The 20,009-nt window shown below is 38.3% G+C and overlaps 2 protein-coding genes across 5 annotated transcripts in view; both read left to right on the forward strand.

The window, feature by feature from the left end:
• On the forward strand, window positions 1–15,065 carry cUnh2orf42 (chromosome Un C2orf42 homolog). 3 transcript variants are annotated; one of them, XM_079873317.1, is made up of 9 exons: window positions 1–104; window positions 1,257–2,282; window positions 7,154–7,261; window positions 10,537–10,653; window positions 10,873–10,977; window positions 11,913–12,020; window positions 12,125–12,225; window positions 12,316–12,484; window positions 14,014–15,065. In XM_079873317.1, the coding sequence occupies exons 2-9, from the start codon at window positions 1,271–1,273 to the stop codon at window positions 14,214–14,216; spliced, it is 1,923 nt and encodes a 640-aa protein (XP_079729443.1). In that variant the 5' UTR covers window positions 1–104; window positions 1,257–1,270; the 3' UTR covers window positions 14,217–15,065. The 3 variants fall into 3 exon arrangements, with proteins under 3 accessions (XP_079729443.1, XP_079729444.1, XP_079729445.1); XM_079873318.1 differs by lacking the exon at window positions 10,537–10,653; XM_079873319.1 differs by lacking the exons at window positions 10,537–10,653; window positions 10,873–10,977 and having other exon boundaries at window positions 25–104.
• The window catches only part of ppm1db (protein phosphatase, Mg2+/Mn2+ dependent, 1Db), a 15,648-nt gene continuing 9,886 nt past the window's right edge, over window positions 14,248–20,009 (forward strand). The window contains exons 1-4 of one of the 2 annotated variants that reach the window (XM_079873321.1): window positions 14,248–14,270; window positions 16,583–17,106; window positions 18,700–18,928; window positions 19,021–19,145. In XM_079873321.1, coding sequence (XP_079729447.1) covers window positions 16,623–17,106; window positions 18,700–18,928; window positions 19,021–19,145 — 838 coding nt within the window. In that variant the 5' untranslated portion in view covers window positions 14,248–14,270; window positions 16,583–16,622. Of the gene's footprint in view, window positions 14,271–16,459; window positions 17,107–18,699; window positions 18,929–19,020; window positions 19,146–20,009 lie in introns of those variants that run through there. The other variant, XM_079873320.1, reaches the window with a different exon arrangement.

The following is a 20,009-nucleotide window of genomic DNA, read 5'->3' on the forward strand; positions in this document are numbered from 1 at the left end:
AGAGCGTCTGTATGTAAGGAGGAATGGCGACGGTTGCTGAGTCTCTGAAGTGAAATCCTCCGTGGGATCTGACCACTGAGCGTCTGGAAAGCGCCCTTGTAGAGGTTGGCCCGTCTCCCATCATCATTTACTTCATTGCATTCATTCACTGTCACACAGCTAAGGTTAAACTCGATGTCATTTCAATGCTTTGTCAATCTATACTGTACTACTGTGTAATTGCAGGAACATGTCTGACATTTTCATGCGATTTGTGGAAGAATTTGAAGAAACATTTTAATGAATGTTTTATGGGTTTTTTTTGTATTTATTATTTAAATTTACTTTATGAAGTGTGGTAATCATTGTTTTACTTAGACCTATGATGAGGGTTATGGTCGATCATTTAATCAGTTTTAATCATTTTAATTGATCCTCATTCATCATACTTAAGAGTTATTGTCTTAGATTAGCCAAATACAGTACAATGGTACAACAGTACCACCGTGGCAATACAATATGTTATTTTTATTTTTATTTTTTTATGTGCTATGCCAAGATTGCAACAGGGTTTTTTTGAACATGTAGCACAATGGTATTCTCTGAAGTAGCATGCACATACCATGGCATTTTAATATTAGCCATTCAGTGTAATGGCAACTTGATACTATCATAGTAGTAGGCCTACCAGGAGCATTTTTAGCCTTTCATCAGTACTGTTGCACCCCCCCCCCCCCGCCCCCATAAAAAAATACTGTTATGTAAATTATGTGAATTGTCTTTACTTACAGTATAGAGTCATTCACAAGTTGCATGTGAATGAAGTGCTGCTTCATTGCTGACAAATTATTGATTGTAGGTAAATAGTTTCCAACAATAGATGGAGGTAAACATTCACCTTATTCAGCGCTCTTTTTGTTTATTGTCTTTTAAAGTATCCTGTTACTTTTTAGAGGTGAAAAACCACTTCAAACGATTTAGTATTGTTTGTGAATTGTTTGAATGAATCAAACTGAATCATGAACAATGTCAGAGCTTTTTGCAAACATTTACATTGAATATGGTAATCTCCACCATCAGACAAGGAGTTTTCAGTAATATTTTACTGGGACAGCGATTATTTCACTGGGGTTTGTGCTCCTGTAAAAATGGTCTAATGATTCCACTGCACTGTACCGTAGTAGCACTACAGTTCTTAAACAGTAGGCTATTTTGCTTAGGGCTCCCGCCTAGTTCATGAAAAATAAAATTGTTCTCTGTATCACTCTCGGTTTCAGTGTGTGTGATAACAATGGATAGTCCTCTGATAAATTCTGGAATGCCGCTGGCGACACAAACGGTGGTTTCTCCTGCCACTCAAACCTCCAGTAACTTAAGCGGGAAACTTCGGGACAAACGGAAGACTCCTGCGTTCTTGTCCAACTTGGGCAAGGCTACCTTAAGAGGCATCCGCAAGTGCCCTCAGTGTGGTATTTACAACGGCACTCGCGGTCTCAGCTGCAAGAACAAGGCCTGTGGAACAATCTTCAGGGATGGGGACCATGAGACGGGACGTTTGAAGAAAGGGGTGTCTGAAGTGGTTCGAGTTGTGACGGACAGCGAAGGTGGTAGAGCTGGAGGGCCGCAGGTATTCTCTGTGCGTCAGCGGGGACGTGGCTCAGAACAGCGAGGCTTTGTTGAGTTAGTCCTCACGGATACAGCTATTACTACCGCAGATGGAACCTTGCTGACCCGTGTCAACCTCGGTCGCTGTTACATGCCCTCTTGCCAGCAGAACGAAAGCGAGTCGACAGTTGAAGGAACCAATCAGCAAACATCCAAAAGTCCCTGTACCCATGTGAAGCAAGCAATGGAGTGTCAGACCCAAGCAACACCTCTGCCACTCAAGAGCTCTGTGCTGGAGGCCCTGGTGGCCACTTCCCAGGCCAAGGAAGAGTTGTGGAGGCTGGCTACAGAGACACCGGGACCCTTAGTGCAGAGAGTCTCCAAAGGTACACTAATAGTGAAGTGCCAGCCAGGTGAAGCCCACCCTCTGGGACTGCTGCATTTGACGGTAGGCTTATCTAGTGTTAGAGAGAAGACTGAGGGTACTGCTCCCTTTCGCTGTGCATGCTACGCACCCAATGCCAAGGGGGATTTGGGGGCAAGAAGTGGGGGTCATCCTAATGTCAAAGAACGAGAAAATTCCCATGAGCACAGCTTACCTGAACAGTGCCTGCACTTCTATGCCTGCGTTTGTGCCTTCACGAGTGATGAGAAGCTTGCCACTGAGTTTTCAGCTTTCCTCAACTACAACATGAATGGTAAGTCAACCATTTAGCTCTGGGGTCTCCAATCCTTTCTGCAAGAGTTTAGCTTCAACCTGCTCCTATACACTTGCCTGAAAGTTTCTAGTAATTCTAAGGGTACGTTTACACAACAACGATGTACTAAAAACTGAAGTTTTTCTTTTGCGTTTTTTGAGTACCGATGACAACGTTGTCAAAACGATCCCTGTTCACACGTATATGCATGCCAGGCCAGTAGTTGGCAAGGTGACTTTGTAAATAAAAACTATATGCCTATAGACTGAAGTCACTGTTTTCACAAATTTGCATTTTTGTAGTTAAAGTGCCCCTATTAAGCTATTTTAAAGTTTCTTAATGTTGTTTTGGAGTCTCCTACAACAGGTTTACATGCATCAAAGGTCAAAAAACTGTTTAATTTCCTCATAAATTTGCACATCACCACATTTTTCAATGATTCTCAAACGACTCGTCAAATGAATCAGTCTCTCTAAATCCCTCCTTTCCGCGAGCTACTCTGCTCTGATTGGCCAGACAGCTCAGTCTGTTGTGATTGCGTGTCCTGAGGCTTCCTACACTTTAAAATAAACACAGTAATGAACAATGACATTGATTTTACCATATCAATGCGAGCACGAGTCCGATGATGAAACACTGGAAGAACTAGTTATTCAACCAGAACCTCCATCGCAAGGACGACTCGAGCAGGACTCAGTGTTTCTCAGTGATACACTACTTAGTTTGAGGTACATTATGAGATGTTGCAACTGTAATTCCTCACCATCAGCATTAACAAGTGCATGTCCATCAACAAACTGATTATTTTAATTTATTTACTGAGTATTTTTATAATATATTGCGGTGAACACGTGGAAACTGTATCAATAACAGTGCATGTATGCAATGTATACATTAGCCGAGCTCTAGCGTGAATGACTGATGTAACATAAAAATGTTTGTAAAACAAAACAAAGTAGTCAAAGTCTCACTCAAAGTAGTGAGAGTGACAGACAATCTGCATTAATATACACAGTTATAGGTAGTAGTGGCCCACAACTGATTAGCAGAAGTATTTAAGTAAGACAGTGATAACGTGAGTTAGCCAGTTAGCAGGAGACCTACACAATATAAAACTAAGTGTTTTGAACACCATCTTTCGAGAGCAAGCGGTTTGCGAATCCTGCATTGAACTCCGAGATTTGAGAAGCAGTCGTCATTGAAATAAAGGGAACACAGCAAAAGTTTAGGATTATACTGCTGTGTTCTCATGGTAAAGATGAATTTTAACCACTGATTCTTCACATGCTCGTCCTTGGGCAGTGAATGGCTTTACCTTTACATTATAGAGCACAGCGTCTTCTTGACATGATGCTATCCAGTATCCACAGGAATCAGCTGCAGTGTTTGAGGTTCAAATTTCCCCTGGTGTCTGAGCGCGCAATAAGTGGGCGGGCAATATGCTAATGTTTCGTCTTGACGTCACAACGAAACGGCTTATGACTCGTTTGGAAAACAATTAATTTCATTGACTCTTACTTTTGAAAGACAATAACTTTATACGATCCACTTTCAGATTTAAAACTTTGCAGGATGTTTTCATTCCCTTAGAGCTATGTTACACACTACATGAAAGGTCATTTTCAAAAATCCATAATAGGGGCCCTTTAACACAGAGTTAATAATGGTATCAATTTCAAAAACTTGCACTTTGAAACCCATTTTCAAAAGTTTAAATTTTCTGGCCCACGAAATGCAGTAGTCTTGTAAATGAACGGCCAAAACACATAAAATGTTTTCTGTTTTTAGTTGAAAGCAGGGTTGTGTAAACAGCCCCTAAGACCTTGGGTGGATCTCAGTTTCCTAGTACTCCGGCCACTGATCAGGGAGTTGGCCATTTCAAGAGCTGTTTCAATCGCAATATCCTTATAATGCTCTGGAACTTTCACTCCCCAAAAAATCCCACAATGCACTTACTGGGAAATACATCACATTTTCTGAAGCACAAGCTTGCAACTAATTGCACAAGCCACCTCAGTTTGGGGTCTAGAAAGTAGCATTGTAATATATGCTTATAGTATGAAGCTTTACTTGTAAATATAAAGATACATTTTTATAGCTCTGACTGGTTTTAAATGGTAATTTCTGCCTCCCCTGAAATGAGGCATAACATTGACATTACCTGAGCAGTTGAGTTAAAGTCCCCCTGCTGTAGTCAATCATTTTATCCCTTAAAACTCATCTTTGATCACCAAAATTACATATTTAAAAGTTTTTTCCTCGAAAAAAAATTCTTCATGTCTTAATATTGCTTTAATGTAACTACACCCTTGCTTCATTTAGTATACATGGTTCTATGAATATGCAAAATACTCAGCAATAGTGTTGACTTATGAATTTGCCTAGCCAATTATTAAAAAACACCACATAGACTTAACAACATTAAAACCTTGATTTTCACCACAGGGGGACTTTAAATATGCTAGAATACCCCGCTCTTACTTAATGCTTTTTAACTGAATATACGAAACAAACTGTTTGCTGAAATAATAACATTAACAACAACAACAAAATAAGAACGCTCGGTTTATGCGTCAATTAGATGTACATGAAAATTGCATTAGTTTCTATAAGCACTTTTTACTTCAGAATCCTCATTGGTCCAATTAATTTTTATTAGATAAAATACAGTTATGTGTATCATTAAGAACTAACATGATCTAACTATTGACAAGAACATATTCATAAAACACTAACCATAGTGGAGAAATATGTGAGAAGTTATTCATTACTTCATGATACCTGAATTAGAATGTAATGCATGTATATGGTTATACAACACCTCTGACCCCCTGAAATTCCCTGATGTCACCTGAAATTGAGCCATCAGTGAAATTGAGCCATCAGTGAGCCAATGTGTATTGAGCCAGGCAATAACCTAATTCGAGTACACAATATACTGATTGACGACCTAGGAAGATGATTGACACGCACCTCTTGATTCAGGTGTGTTTGAGTAGGATTTGAGCTCAACTCTGCTGGATGGATGGTGGCCCTCCAGGAGCAGGATTGAATACCCCTGATTTAGGTTGTTTGCATCTCCATCCACATAAGCTCTATTCTGAAAAACATAGTGCAGTGGTTGTTAATTCTGGTCCTGGCGACCCACCACTATGCACGTATCTTATCTCTAACACACCCAATCATTAGATCATCAACAGTGATGTGACGTTCGGTTTCGAAGCTTGTATAAAAAATAAATAAAAAAAAACATCTCACAGTGAAGCACTGTGCTGGGAACCCCTTGTGCAGGAATTCGAGAGTCATTCACTTTGATAAGAATAAATCATAATACGAATATAAGTGTAGTTTTGTGCATGTCAATTTATATTAATCCCCAGTTTACAAGCACATTTTTTCCCAGACTCATTTATTCATACAGTTTCATGACATGTGAAAGACATTTATTTGTATAGACTACATACTTTTATTGACTTATTGCCATATACATTTTGTAGCACAAACTGATTTTTTTATATGAAACCATCAAAAAATGGCTGGGTCTTCTGGGACGTAAAGGCAGCTTTTCTACCTTTTGACCACAAGATGTCGTTAATGTGCACCGTGTTCCAAAGCTTTGAGTAATGTACCATTTTACTATACATTTGAGAGGAAAGCCTTGGTGCTTCACAAAGCTTCATTTTACCATCACTTATCATCAGCTCATTAGGAGAGATCTCCATGATCTGAACTGAGTGTGACAAATAAGACAGAAATACAAACTGTGCAGAGCGGTGGGTCGCCAGGACTGGAATTGAGAACCACTGACCTAGTGAACCTCCTTTCTGTCTAGGGCCTCTGTCCCTTGTGATTGACTTTCCTGCAGAGTTCAGCTCTAACCCTGACAAAACTCATCTGCCTGTAGCTTTCTAGTAATTCTGAAGACCTTGATTAGCTTGTTCAGGTGTGTTTGATTGGGGTTGGAGCTAAACTGTGCAGGAAAGTGGATATTGAGTGCCAGAATTGCCCAGCGCTGCTCTGTGGCAGAGTTAGCCAACACTTCTCCTGGTCCAGCACACCTAAACCAGGATTACTTGGAAAAACATTCAAGTGTGTTGTAGCAGGCTTGAAACTGAAGTCTGCAGGAAGGTAGTCTTCCAGGGTTGGCTATCCCTACTCTAAGGTTGCATCCTAACCCAGGTTTCAAAAGTGACAGATTTGGAAAAGCTCCATATAGGAAGTCAAGTCACCTTTATTTCTATAGCGCTTTTTAGAATACAGATTGTTTCAAAGCAGCTTTACAGAGATAACAGGAAATTAATGCAACAAAGTTTGTTTCGGCTGTACAGCAGATCTAGAAGAAAAAAAGTGTCATAGTCCATCTTAAGTAAGTTCAGTGATGGAAGCAACTTGTACAGATCAAAAATAGTGCTCCTTATGTGAAGTGCACAGGAGAGTTGACTGAATTGTTTCCGACAGATTTTGATGTTACCACGATGGTCTGCTATCTAATAATGTATACACAAATATATAGTAGACGAATAATTGGTCAGACTTTACATTTTAAAAGACTGAACTTTTTAATTGATACTTCTTGGCACTGAATGAAGCATATTAATAAATTAAAAATTTCCTCTTGACACATTTTTTTTAAATACATTTTTTGCACAGAGTTTATCGCAGTCAATTCTGGAATTGCCTTCTCCATTAAGGATACATGCGATGTTTCTTTACGTGTTGGCAAGAATTAGGTATCTTAAAAGAGTGTTTCTATTCCTATTCCTGCAAGCATTTGTGTGTAGTTAGGTTTGGTACAGGTCTATATATGGTGCCTGGAGTGTTTTTGTATGCATCAGAGATGACTGTCATCTGTTATTATTGTGTATGTCCAGGACTGCAGGACAGGGCAGATGCCACAGCATTCGGTATATCTCAGCAGCACATTGAGCCCTCCATCTCTCATCGTTCCAAGAGACTCAAATTTATGGAGTCGTCTATGGGTAAGTTTCTCTGACCAGCCGTCCACAGATTGTTTCGGGCCCACTGTTGCCAACTAATTTCAGTGGAAAGTAGCTAAAGTCTGCTTGAAATAGCTAAATGTCATTGGATGATTAGACGATGTCGACGATTAGCATGTTAAAGCAAGGATTAGTTTTCAGAATTAAATTTCTTGATAATTTAGTCACCCCCACGTCATTCAAGATATTCATGTCTTTCTTTCTTTAGTCGAAAAGTTTAGGATTTTCTCCATATAGTGGACTTCAACGGATATCAATGGGCTGAAGGTCCAAATTGAAGTTTCACTGCAGCTTCAAAGGGCTCTACACGATCCCAGCAGAGGAATTCCGAAAGCCGAAGTCTTAGGCGGAAGTACCGGCCTAGTGTTTACAAAGCGAATGTGCAAAGACTAAATCAAACGCCTTTACAAATAAATAAATAAATAAAAGGTAAAACAACGATGTCGGACAATTTTGAAGTTTGAGGAGAAAATGAGTTGGACTTTTTCGCCCTACATTTTCCACCTACGTCACGTGTTACCTTTCCAACGTGATTACGTAATGCATGAAGTCGTGGACGTGCAAGACGAGCATTTGTGGTTAAAAAAAAAAATACAATTAAAAAAAAAAAATATATACCTCATATATAGACTCACCTAAAGGATTATTAGGAACACCTGTTCAATTTCTCATTAATGCAATTGTCTAATCAACCAATCACATGGCAGTTGCTTCAATGCATTTAGTGGTGTGGTCCTGGTCAAGACAATCTCCTGAACTCCAAACTGAATGTCAGAATGGGAAAGAAAGGTGATTTAAGCAATTTTGAGCGTGGCATGGTTGTTGGTGCCAGACGGGCCGGTCTGAGTATTTCACAATCTGCTCAGTTACTGGGATTTTCACGCACAACCATTTCTAGGGTTTACAAAGAATGGTGTGAAAAGGGAAAAACATCCAGTATGCGGCAGTCCTGTGGGCGAAAATGCCTTGTTGATGCTAGAGGTCAGAGGAGAATGGGCCGACTGATTCAAGCTGATAGAAGAGCAACTTTGACTGAAATAACCACTCGTTACAACCGAGGTATGCAGCAAAGCATTTGTAAAGCCACAACACGCACAACCTTGAGGCGGATGGGCTACAACAGCAGAAGACCCCACCGGGTACCACTCATCTCCACTACAAATAGGAAAAAGAGGCTACAATTTGCACGAGCTCACCAAAATTGGACCGTTGAAGACTGGAAAAATGTTGCTTGGTCTGATGAGTCTCGATTTCTGTTGAGACATTCAGATGGTAGAGTCAGAATTTGGAGTAAACAGAATGAGAACATGGATCCATCATGCATTGTTACCACTGTGCAGGCTGGTGGTGGTGGTGTAATGGTGTGGGGGATGTTTTCTTGGCATACTTTAGGCCCCTTAGTGCCAATTGGGCATCGTTTAAATGCCACGGCCTACCTGAGCATTGTTTCTGACCATGTCCATCCCTTTATGACCACCATGTACCCATCCTCTGATGGCTACTTCCAGCAGGATAATGCACCATGTCACAAAGCTCAAATCATTTCAAATTGGTTTCTTGAACATGACAATGAGTTCACTGTACTAAAATGGCCCCCACAGTCACCAGATCTCAACCCAATAGAGCATCTTTGGGATGTGGTGAAACGGGAGCTTCGTGCCCTGGATGTGCATCCCACAAATCTCCATCAACTGCAAGATGCTATCCTATCAATATGGGCCAACATTTCTAAAGAATGCTTTCAGCACCTTGTTGAATCAATGCCACGTAGAATTAAGGCAGTTCTGAAGGCGAAAGGGGGTCAAACACAGTATTAGTATGGTGTTCCTAATAATCCTTTAGGTAAGTGTGTGTGTATAATAAATAAATATATATATATATATATTCCAAGTCCAATATATGGAAAAAAATCCTGAAATGTTTTCCTCAAAAACCTTAATTTCTTTTCGACTGAAGAAAGAAAGATATGAACATCTTGGATGACATGGGGGTGAGTAAATGATCAGGAAATTTTAATTAATAAGTGAACTACTCCTTTAATGCCGTGATTTCATTGAATTTTTATTCTGCCTAGTGTTAAAGCAACACTAAGGAACATTTTTTACCTTAAAATAATGTTTCCAAAATCGTATCAGTGGTTCATCAAGTCGTAACAGGGTGAAAGGCTGGATTCTGGATTCGCTTTGCTGCCCTATATCTGCTATATAACCAACCGGGTCTCGTTTCTGTAGTTCGAATGAGACATAAGAAAACTACAAATTTGACTTGCTTTACGTCAATAGTCATTATTTAGTTTTCTTCATTTCTGTGGTCGCAATACATCATACTTTTATGAAATCATGCAACATACTCTACCTTGTCTGTGGACATCGTTCATTCCAAAGCCGGTGCTAGATAAACAGCGAGCGTGCGTGCGGCGAAATTATTTACGACAGCGGTAATGGACAATTCCGCTTCCAACCTGTAGGGCGACCGAAGAGGAAAAGTTCCTTAGTGTTGCTTTAACCCTTTACATCTATTTACTTCTCTCCTACTCTCTGTTCTCACATACTGTATTTTAATAGACGAATAAAGCTGTTCTCATTTACATCTTTTTCTGACAACGAATTGAGTATGAAATTCTAAAATCCTTATTTATTTTGATCTGATAAAATCACCACAGACATAAGTTAAAGACAATGGCTGTGCTGTGAGTTTGGTTATATTTATGTATAAAATGATCACTCATAGGGAAGGTTCGAAATTACAAAATGTCTTTCTTAATTTTTCTCGCACACCGTGCATAACCACCATCTGAGTAACAAACCACAAGGAGGATATTCTGTTTTCAGTCAGTGACGATTAAGCCACATATTTTCTATGGAAAATAGCTATGGTTTGTCCAAAAAGTCGCTAGTTATGTTGCTAGGTGCTTTTTAAAAAAAGGGGTGTTCAACTGGAATGGAAAAATGTGTGACATACTTGCAGCAACTACATACATTTACATAAAATTCATCAGAATGTTTGATAAACAGACACATAAGGAAGCAGGGGATTTTCTGAATTATGGATATTTGAATTTTGAGCTTTCTGTTAATGCAAATTCTGTGTGGGGCTCATAATGAATCCTTCCTAGAGCCTCTTCTTTTCCACCCACTGAAATCTGTTGTTGATGTCTAAATGCTGCTGTTATGTTCTGTGGTTACTGACCACCTCCTCTGTAATCTGTATTCCTCTTTTATTCTTTGGCTTTCTGGAACTGTCACTGTTTCGCACAGCTTCGTCTGTGTCCTCTGCTTCTCCTCTGGCTGTCAAAGACACTTCTGCTCCCCCCCTAAACCAGCGCAAGCCCACTCACAGAAAACACTCCAGTTCTACTGGAATTAAGAACCCAGGTGCTCCAAATATTTCCTCTTACACGATTTTGCTTTTCTTTATTTCTGTTTCTTTTCTAGCACTCTGGCTGTCATTGTTCTTTAGCACTGTTACAGATGTTGAGAGATTTATAATCACATTACCCCTTTAAGTTTGAAATATAAATGACGTACACATGGCTTTCATTATCATAATTTGTAGTTTTTGATGTGTGTAATGTCGTCGGGTGAATTAAACAGGAAGCAGCCAGCCGGTGGATGAGACACATGTGTCATTGGGTTTCCAGCAGTGGTTAGCCAGTGTTACAGAGAGGATCCATCAGACGATGCACTTCCAGTTTGATGGTAAGAAAACATTAGGGCGACTCTCACAAAGCCTGTTAAAAACCTTTTATGTCTGGGTCATATTTCACTTCAAGATAAAAAAAAAGAAGATAATTTGATAATCATTTTGTAGAGTAAAGTAAAAAGGTGCTTTTTGTTGAAAAGGTGCATTTCCTTCTTGCTCCAACCAAAGTGATTTGAAACACCTGTGACGTCGTAATTACAGACATTCCAGGAGAACTTGAATGCAGAATATATTAGGACAATTAAGATTTCTCCTATATTTGCAGTTTTTCAATATTTGACAATATTTTTAGGACAATTAAGCACAATGATGAGAATCATCCTACAGTGATTTTTTTTTTTTTTAATGAAAAGGGCAGAACAAATATGATTTATAATAAAAAAAATTTTTTTTTTAAAAATAAGCCATACAAGAATATACTTTTTTAAAACTGAAATTAGTGTAAAAATAGAATAATAAAAATAAAATAAAAAGTACAATAAATTTAAATGGTCATAAAATATTCAAAATATATAAATATAAATGTTTTTCTTATGTCAATATATTGTATACTTTATATATATATATATATATATATATATATATATATATATATATATATATATATATATATATATATGTATGTATGTGTGTGTGTGTGTATGTATATGTATGTTCAATTGCTCGTTTTCACAAATATCTAATCATCCAATCACATGGGAGCAAATCAATGTAATTAGGCATGTAGACATGGTCAAGACGATCTGCTGAAGTTCAAACTGAGCATCAGAATGGGGAAGAAAGGGGATTTAAGTGACTTAAGAGACGGGCTGGTCTGAGTATTTCAGAAACTGCTGATCTACTGGGATTTTCACATACAACAACCTTTTTGTATCAGACTTTCAGATTAGAATGTTGAGTTAACACTGAAGTTGAAGTTTGATGTGAACAGGCAAGCCAGAGCCGTTGGTGTTCCACATCCCTCAGTCTTTCTTCAATGCCCTACAGCAGCGTTTATCATTGGGCTCAAAAAAAAGAAGACTCCCCAACTACACCACCAGTAAGTATAATATGTGTAGCCATTGATCATGTGCTAACAATCTAATTCTGATTATAAATCTTGTTATACCTTGTTTTAATATTCTGTCATTTCTGTGTTTTTAGCATTTGTGCGTGATGACGCTTTGCCTCTGGGCTCTTTCTCTAAATACACCTGGCACATTACCAACCTGATGCACGTGAAACGAATCTTTGATACACCAGAGGTGTGTACCCGTTTTCTGCATTTTCAGATCCTGACTAATGGCCTTATCATCTGTGGGCAGTCTCTAAATGAGGGCACTCTGTTTGAACAGTTACCTCTGGAACTCACTCAGAGTTTTGTGAAGAACAGTGACGGCTCCTATTCACTGCACCGCTGCCGGGAGACCCCTCCTGATCCTGGATCAGACACCAGCCATCATTCACGCACCAATAAGCCTCTGGCCATCAGACCACTGGAGCTACGCACCTTCCTCAGAGTGGGTAAGTGGATGTGTTCAGTTAGGGGCTGTTTATATGACACAGTTTTCAACAAAAAAATGTAACACTAAAAACTTTTTATGCAGTTTGGTACCATTATCGTCTCCATGTAAACTATAAAAATGCAAATTTGTGAAAACATTGACGTCATGCGCCTGCGTATTACGTGTTCAATCTATAGGCATGTATTGTTTCTTTACAAAGTGACATTGCCAACTACTGGCCTGGCAGCATAATACAGCTTTTTTTTTAGTTGTTTTCATAGATTCATGTGAACGGGAAACGTTTTGACAATGTTGTCGTCTGTACGTGAAAAAACGCAAAGGAAGAACTTTTCCGTTTTAGTACATTGTTGTCATGTAAACATACCCTTTGTATAGAATCGGATTTATGGGTTCTTGGATTGTGCCAAATCACATTCCCCTTTCAATTCACATCCCCAATGGACCCCAAAGTGATTCCATTGGCTAAAAGAACTTTCTATTTGATTCCTGATCAAACATTCTACAATATTGCTTGTTGTTGGCATGAAAATGCATCATATGCCTTATTAATTATATATCACATGACATGACCAAAGCAACAAATGGTCAAACCATAATTTTACATTTTCAAACATTTCTTCATAATTCATAGGTTAGCAAGATTTTTGCTCTGCGTGTTAGATATCATAATACCCAATTTTCTCTTAAAATATGAGATTGATTTTCAGTTTTCAAAGCGGAAATGTTTTTAGGTGCCACAACAGAAAGATTCTACATTACATTCAATACAGTATCCAGATATATTATTACACCACTTTCTGGAATACTTGATTCTGTGGAAGCCCATTTCAGCCACATAAGAAAAAAAAAATCATGCTTTTGTTGAAACTATGAAAAGCCAAAATTATAAGATAATATTTATAATTAATAATTACTATGATGTCAGATTCATATTTATTTTGTGTCTCATAATTTAATCTTTCTGTCATAATTGTTTCGTCTCTTTTTATTTTTTGTCTCAATTTTGAGTATTTCGACTATGACTTAGTATTTCATAATTTGGACTATCTCATAATTATTTCTTAATTTCTAAGAATTTAGATTTTTTTAAGACTTATGATTTTTACTTTTTATGTAATGATGACTTTATATATATATATATATATATATATATATATATATATATATATATAATTTATTTATTTTTTTATTTTTTATGATGGGTTAGCATAACACTGGCATGAAATAAGACACTTTGAGGTGTTTCTACAAGGGGATAATTCGGCCTGGCTCCAGCTTTGAGATATAAGGTGGGCCAAGTGAAATTCCTGGTGGAATTCGGATACCATCACTCAACTGTATGGTATCCGAAAGTAGGGTGTTTTGAAAGTGCCGACTCTGAACATCACACCAGTTTTGATATTGGTTGTTATTTGGCGTGGGGCCAGGGTGGGCCAATCTCCTGACAGGAGCCAGGCCTGGGGATAGTTATCACTCCAAGTATTTTGCTTTACTGTATTACTAAAACGCTGTGGTATCGTCTCTCAGGGACCTGTGCTGCTGATCAGACGGAGCCAGTGCCCTTTGTGATCGAATGGATTCCAGACATACTTCCGCACTCACAGGTGGGAGAACTGAGGATCAAGTTTGAGTATGGGCATCAGCTGGGTAGTAAACCGGAGAACTGCAAGAGCTCTGCTGGGACAGAGAGGACTGAACAAACAGTAGCAGATGCCATCCCACAACAGTGAAGAACCACTGTAGAAGACTCAAGACCCTCGGTCATGAAATTCTCAACTTATAAGGTGCTTCTCAGAAAAATGTTCATTGTTAGAAACTGTTTAAAGGTTGCATTACAGCACCGGGCATACAAATGTAAATTATTTATATAAGTGTACAACTAAAATAATTTTGTCAACATATGTTTTGTGCCGTTCAATGTTAACTCATGTTCAAGATTTCCACATTCCTTAATAATGGAATTTTAGCACAAACTTTTTACAATCACACTCTTCATACTGTAGAAATCGTGTGGTTTAGATGTCCTGTACTAATGACAATTGAAAAGTTCCTGTTTTCAGAAATCATGTAGATTTGATTTGATTTTAGTATTTATATAAAAATAATAGAGAAACAGAATTATTGACACAATGCTGTATTCACACTGATGAACTAAATCAATGTAAATAATTAAAAGCCTTATACTGATAAAGGTTTTTCTGGTAATACATTATAATGCATTAACAAAAATTTTTAGACACTTGATAATGTTCATGCATTAAGTTTTGTCTTAATTGTCCAGATACTTAATATAGATACACCTCACAAAAGACTAATATCAGATAGCACAGAATGACTATTATACCCATATGCCAAAGATGGAAAAATAAAATATTTAAAGCCTATTACAGTACTGGTACAGTCACAGTGAATTCCAACATCTTACCTATCTAAATATTAATGCCTGGGAATCTGTTTACTCTCTAAATTAATTAGTTTGATTTATTTACAGTTGTAATCAAAATTATTCAACCCCCATTGCAAATCAAACAAAAGTAATTAAAATAGCTCAACAAAACGCATGTGGTTTCCCCAAATTCAACAACAACAAAAAAAATCTACTTTTAATGACTTATGCAGTCTCAAAATTATTCAACCCCTTCATGGTAAGCATCTTTAGTAGAACATCCTTTTCCTGTTATGACCTGCTGCAAACAAGTTGTATAACCAGACATCAGCTTCTGGCAGCGTTTCTGAGGAATCTTTAGCCTATTCCTCATGAGCAAATGGCCTCCAGTTCAGTAATATTCTTGTGTTTGTGGGCTGCAACCTCCTTCTTTAAATCCCACCAGAGATTTTCTATGGTGTTCAAGTCAGGTGACAGAGATGGCCACTGTAGAATCTTCCAGGATGACTTCTGTAACCTAGCCTTGGTGGAATTTTGAGGTATGCTTGGGATCATTGTCCTGTTGGAAGGTCCAATGACGCCCCCAAGTTTCAGCTTCCTCACTGATGGCATGACGTTTTCTCCTAAGATTTCCTGATACTTCAATGAATCCATCTTGCCTTCCACATGCAGATTTCCATTGCCAGAGGATGCAAAGCAGCCTCCGAGCATCACCGAACACCACCATGCTGAACTGTAGTGTTCTTTTCAGCGTAAGTTTCATTCTTCTTCCTCCGGACATACCGCTGATCCATAGGGCCGAAAAGTTCCAGTTTTGTTTCATTGCTCCACAAAAAAGAATCCCAGGACATCTGTAGCTTATTTATATGATTTTGAGCACTTTTCTTGTGCTTTCAGGTCAGTAGTGATGTATATAAAGTGGTTCAAATGTTGACTTGTATCTTACCAAGATGCAATTTTATATAGTTTATACTCAAATGGACCATGGTGAACATTTTTAAACGGGTTGTGAACCCTGTTTTTTTTAGCCAGTTGAATATAACCTGCTGGTCAACTACTGAAACTGTCACAGTTGCTATGCGACAAGAACAGTAGGCTAGACATCCCACTTAACAATGCTCAGTTCAACCTTCGCTTTTGAAGTCGTGGCCTTGGAAGAATGCAGCCTTTGAATTGGGACACAGCCATTGACTGCGCCCTGATACTTGTTCGGGCATGTCTCGACTTGTCTAAGCGTTAAAGTTATATATATTCATAGATACCTCCAGGCGGCGTTGTTGGGATTCCATACAGTATTAGTTCTTATTTTATAGATACTCATGCCTAGATGCTAGTATTTATTCATTAGATACTAGTTCTTATTTGTTAGATACTATCATACTACTAGTGCTTATTCATTTGATACACGTACCTATTAAATGCATGCTAGTACTTATTAGATACTAGTCGGTCAAGCTAAAAAAAAAAGTATTAGTAACATGAAAATAGATGCCAGTACGTTAAGGTTTAAATCTTAAAACGGCTTGCCATGTTTCCCTGCATCGTACACAATCCTCCTGTCCAACAGATGGCGCTAATGACACTTCTGCCTGCATTACTATGTGTCTGTGAAGGAAGGAAGACTGGCAGCTTAGAAAATAAACAAAAGACGAGCTCAGATTAATAAATGTTTTTGAGGTTAACCATAATCTTTTAACCACGTTTGTGCAGTCTTTAGGTTGAACTATCAGCAAGGGCTGTCCGATTGGCCATGAATTTAGACCTATCGCTGCGAGTGAGCGTCTTCTCCGAACAAGGAGGAAGGAAATACATGGAGGATTTAACTGAGGTGATCGTGGAGCTGGAACCCAGCGACGATGAGCTGCGAGAGGCCGGACACACTGATCCAAAGCCGGACCAAGAGCCCGTCTCTGAAAGCGACCCGCCGGACTGCACAAACAAGCCTTTGCCCGTCGTGGTAACGTGGAGAAACACCCTGTCGACCGATGAGAGCGACGGTAACGTTACCGAGGAGCCCGGGACTCAACCGGCGGCAGCGGACAGCAGGAGATCGGTCGCGTTCTTCGCCGTGTTTGACGGCCACGGAGGGCGAGAAGCCGCGCTGTTCGCTCGAGATCACCTCTGGGATTTCCTCAAGAAGCAGCGGGGCTTTTGGTCTAAGGATTACCGGAAAGTTTGTGCCGCGATTCGTAAGGGCTTCGTCGCATGCCATCATGCAATGTGGAAAAAGCTTCGTAAGTACATTCAAGACTATTTCCCAAGACATTTCCTGACGAAAGTGCTTTTTATTAATTGATATGTTTTTTAAATGTCTTAAGTTGACTACGTTGTGAGAAGCGTCGGTTATAAGGTTATGGTGATCAGTGTAATTTAAGACCTCCAGGGAATTTTTAACGCCTGAAATAACATGCGTGTTAAAATTATTCTTAGACAGATGAATATAAATACTGGGGCAGCGACTGAGTAATAATACACTTTTTGAAATTGGGCGCCACGCTATATACTTAGTTACTGCAGAAAACACGAAAAAAATCGAACGGATGGGTCTCAGTGCGCATGCGCGGAAATTGACAGGTTAATAACACTGATCTATATAATGACAATGTCATTCTATATAGATCAGTGATTAATAAGCAGATATATCCAAAAACGGTTGCAGACCTTTACACACTTTTAGAGGGATGAAGCATTATACATTATACTACGGAAGCCGTTTCCGCCACAGCTGAGTAAAATATGATTCTGTTGGCATAATAATTAGAAACTTTCTCATAATTATTATTTAGTATCTCATTATATTGAGAAAATTACTGATAATAATGAGTTCTTATTATTATATTACTGTTATTATTTATTGAGAAACTGCCCCATAACTGAGTACTTAGTATTTCATAATAATGAGACATGCTTTCATAAGTTAATTTTATAGTAGCCTATTTATTTAGAAGAAAATTTAATTTAATGAATTAGTATTAACATCTTATAATGAGAAGAGAACTTTTCTCGTAATAATGGCTTAATATCGCTTAAAACCTCGTAATAATGAGAAATATTCTAATAATAATGACTTAACATCTGATAATGAGATTTTTTTCATTATATTGAGGTTTCTTGTAAAAATGGGTTTCTCGTAATGAGAGTTTCTCGTAATAATGACGTTGTATCTCATAATAATAATTCATCTCATTATGAGAAGCTTTCTCGTAATAATGACTTGGTTTCACATTAACGTTATTATGAAATACTTTCTCAAAACAATGACTTAGTATCTCTTTATAATGAGAAACTCTCATAATAATGATGACTTTAAAATGTAGAAATATCTACTTTGCACACCCGAATCTGTAGTAGGTACAACGTAAACCAAAACAAATGAAAAAGTCTCGCACAACAGGTTTTAATACGCAACGCTTTGGTCAACAGAACTTCCTCAGGCAATAATAAGGACTTAACATATCATAATTATGACTTGGTATTGAATAAAAAAGAAAAAAAAATCACTTGTTTCTAAATGTATCTTAATGTGCGCATGTGCAAAGCCATAGACCGCGTAATGGCAGGCTAGCGACATCTGTTGGTCAAAGCCGTGGAAATGCAAGAACACTGCAAACATGGCACGTTTTGCGAAACGGTTGTTTTCATTCTTGTGTAATCTATAATATAATTAAATAACATTGAAGATAAAAGTATTATGAGATGTTAATTCATTATTATTTGAAAGTATATCATTATGACTTACAGAACTGGATTCTATTCAGCTGTGGAGGAAATGGCCTTGCAATCAATGTATTGATGCTGTAGTGTTTAACCCTGTGTCTGTTCTTCAGCTGAATGGCCAAAAACATTAACTGGCCTCCCCAGTACTTCAGGCACTACAGCCAGTGTGGTGGTCATCAGAGGGGACCGCATGTTTGTTGCTCATGTCGGGGACTCCTCTGTTGTGTTGGGTGTGAGGGAAGATCCCTCTGATAAAGTCATCAAAGCTGTGGAGGTCACACAAGACCACAAGCCCGAGCTCCCGAAAGAGAAACAGAGAATTGAGGGACTGGGAGGAAGGTGAGAGCTTGATTTTTAATACTCTCTTGTCATCATAAGAATCAATCTCTTGGATTCATGCAGTCATTTCCTTTTATTGCGTGTGAGTGTAGTGTGGTGAAGAAGTCTGGCGTGAACCGTGTGGTGTGGAAGAGGCCTAGGCTAACTCACAACGGCCCGGTCAGAAGGAGCACCCCGATCGATCAGATCCCCTTCCTCGCTGTTGCCAGAGCTCTGGGTAAACGCTTAATTGCAATCTCACTCCGATATATTAAATATTAAGTAATATGTGGTTTGTACTGACTTCAAAAGCCATTGCTTTAAATGGTGTATAGAAGGATTGTGTAAACCTGCAAAAATCCTGTAAAAATCCATTAGAGTAAAATTCAGTGCCTTTTCACTATTCATCATCAGGGATACAGTAGTTCACCCAAAAATGAAAATTCGGTTATCAGTTCTGGCAGCATCACCCTCATGTCGTTCAACCACACAAGACTTTCGTCCATCTTCAAATGAAGATGTTTCTAATGAAACTGGGGAGATTTCTGTCCCTTCATCGAAAATCAATTCCCCAAAACATTCACACTTCATATGATTCAAGTGGTTTTTAAATCCAAGTCTTCTGAAGAGACACAATCACTTTAAATGATGAACTGATTTAATTTAGGCTTTTATTCACAAACCCTAAAAACATAATTAATATAGAAAAATTTTCACAATTGCCAGTAAATTTGAACAATTACAGGGAAACAGGATTGAAATAACTGAAATTTTAGAGTTAAAAGACTGAAATAGTATTTTCTTGTAAATCATAGCCTTCTCTGTAATCTGTTTTATTTACAACTTGAAAAAATATTGGAGAATGGAAATTAACTGTATAATAAAGTATGAACAAAAACATTCTTCAAATATGTTTATTTGTGGCCCACAGAAGAAAGAAAGACATAAGGGGCTTTCACACAGGGGGGGACCTTTTCATAGTTCCTACAACTATTGGCGGAAGTACCTGGATTTTGGCGTGTTTTCACCGCAGAAACTAGGAACGATTTTAGTTCTAGGAACTCCTTTTGGAGGAACTAATTTATCTCATACTTCAGAGTAG

The sequence above is a fragment of the Squalius cephalus genome (genome assembly GCF_949319135.1).
Source record: "Squalius cephalus genome assembly, chromosome: 5".
In the NCBI taxonomy this organism is placed as follows: Eukaryota; Metazoa; Chordata; class Actinopteri; order Cypriniformes; family Leuciscidae; genus Squalius; species Squalius cephalus.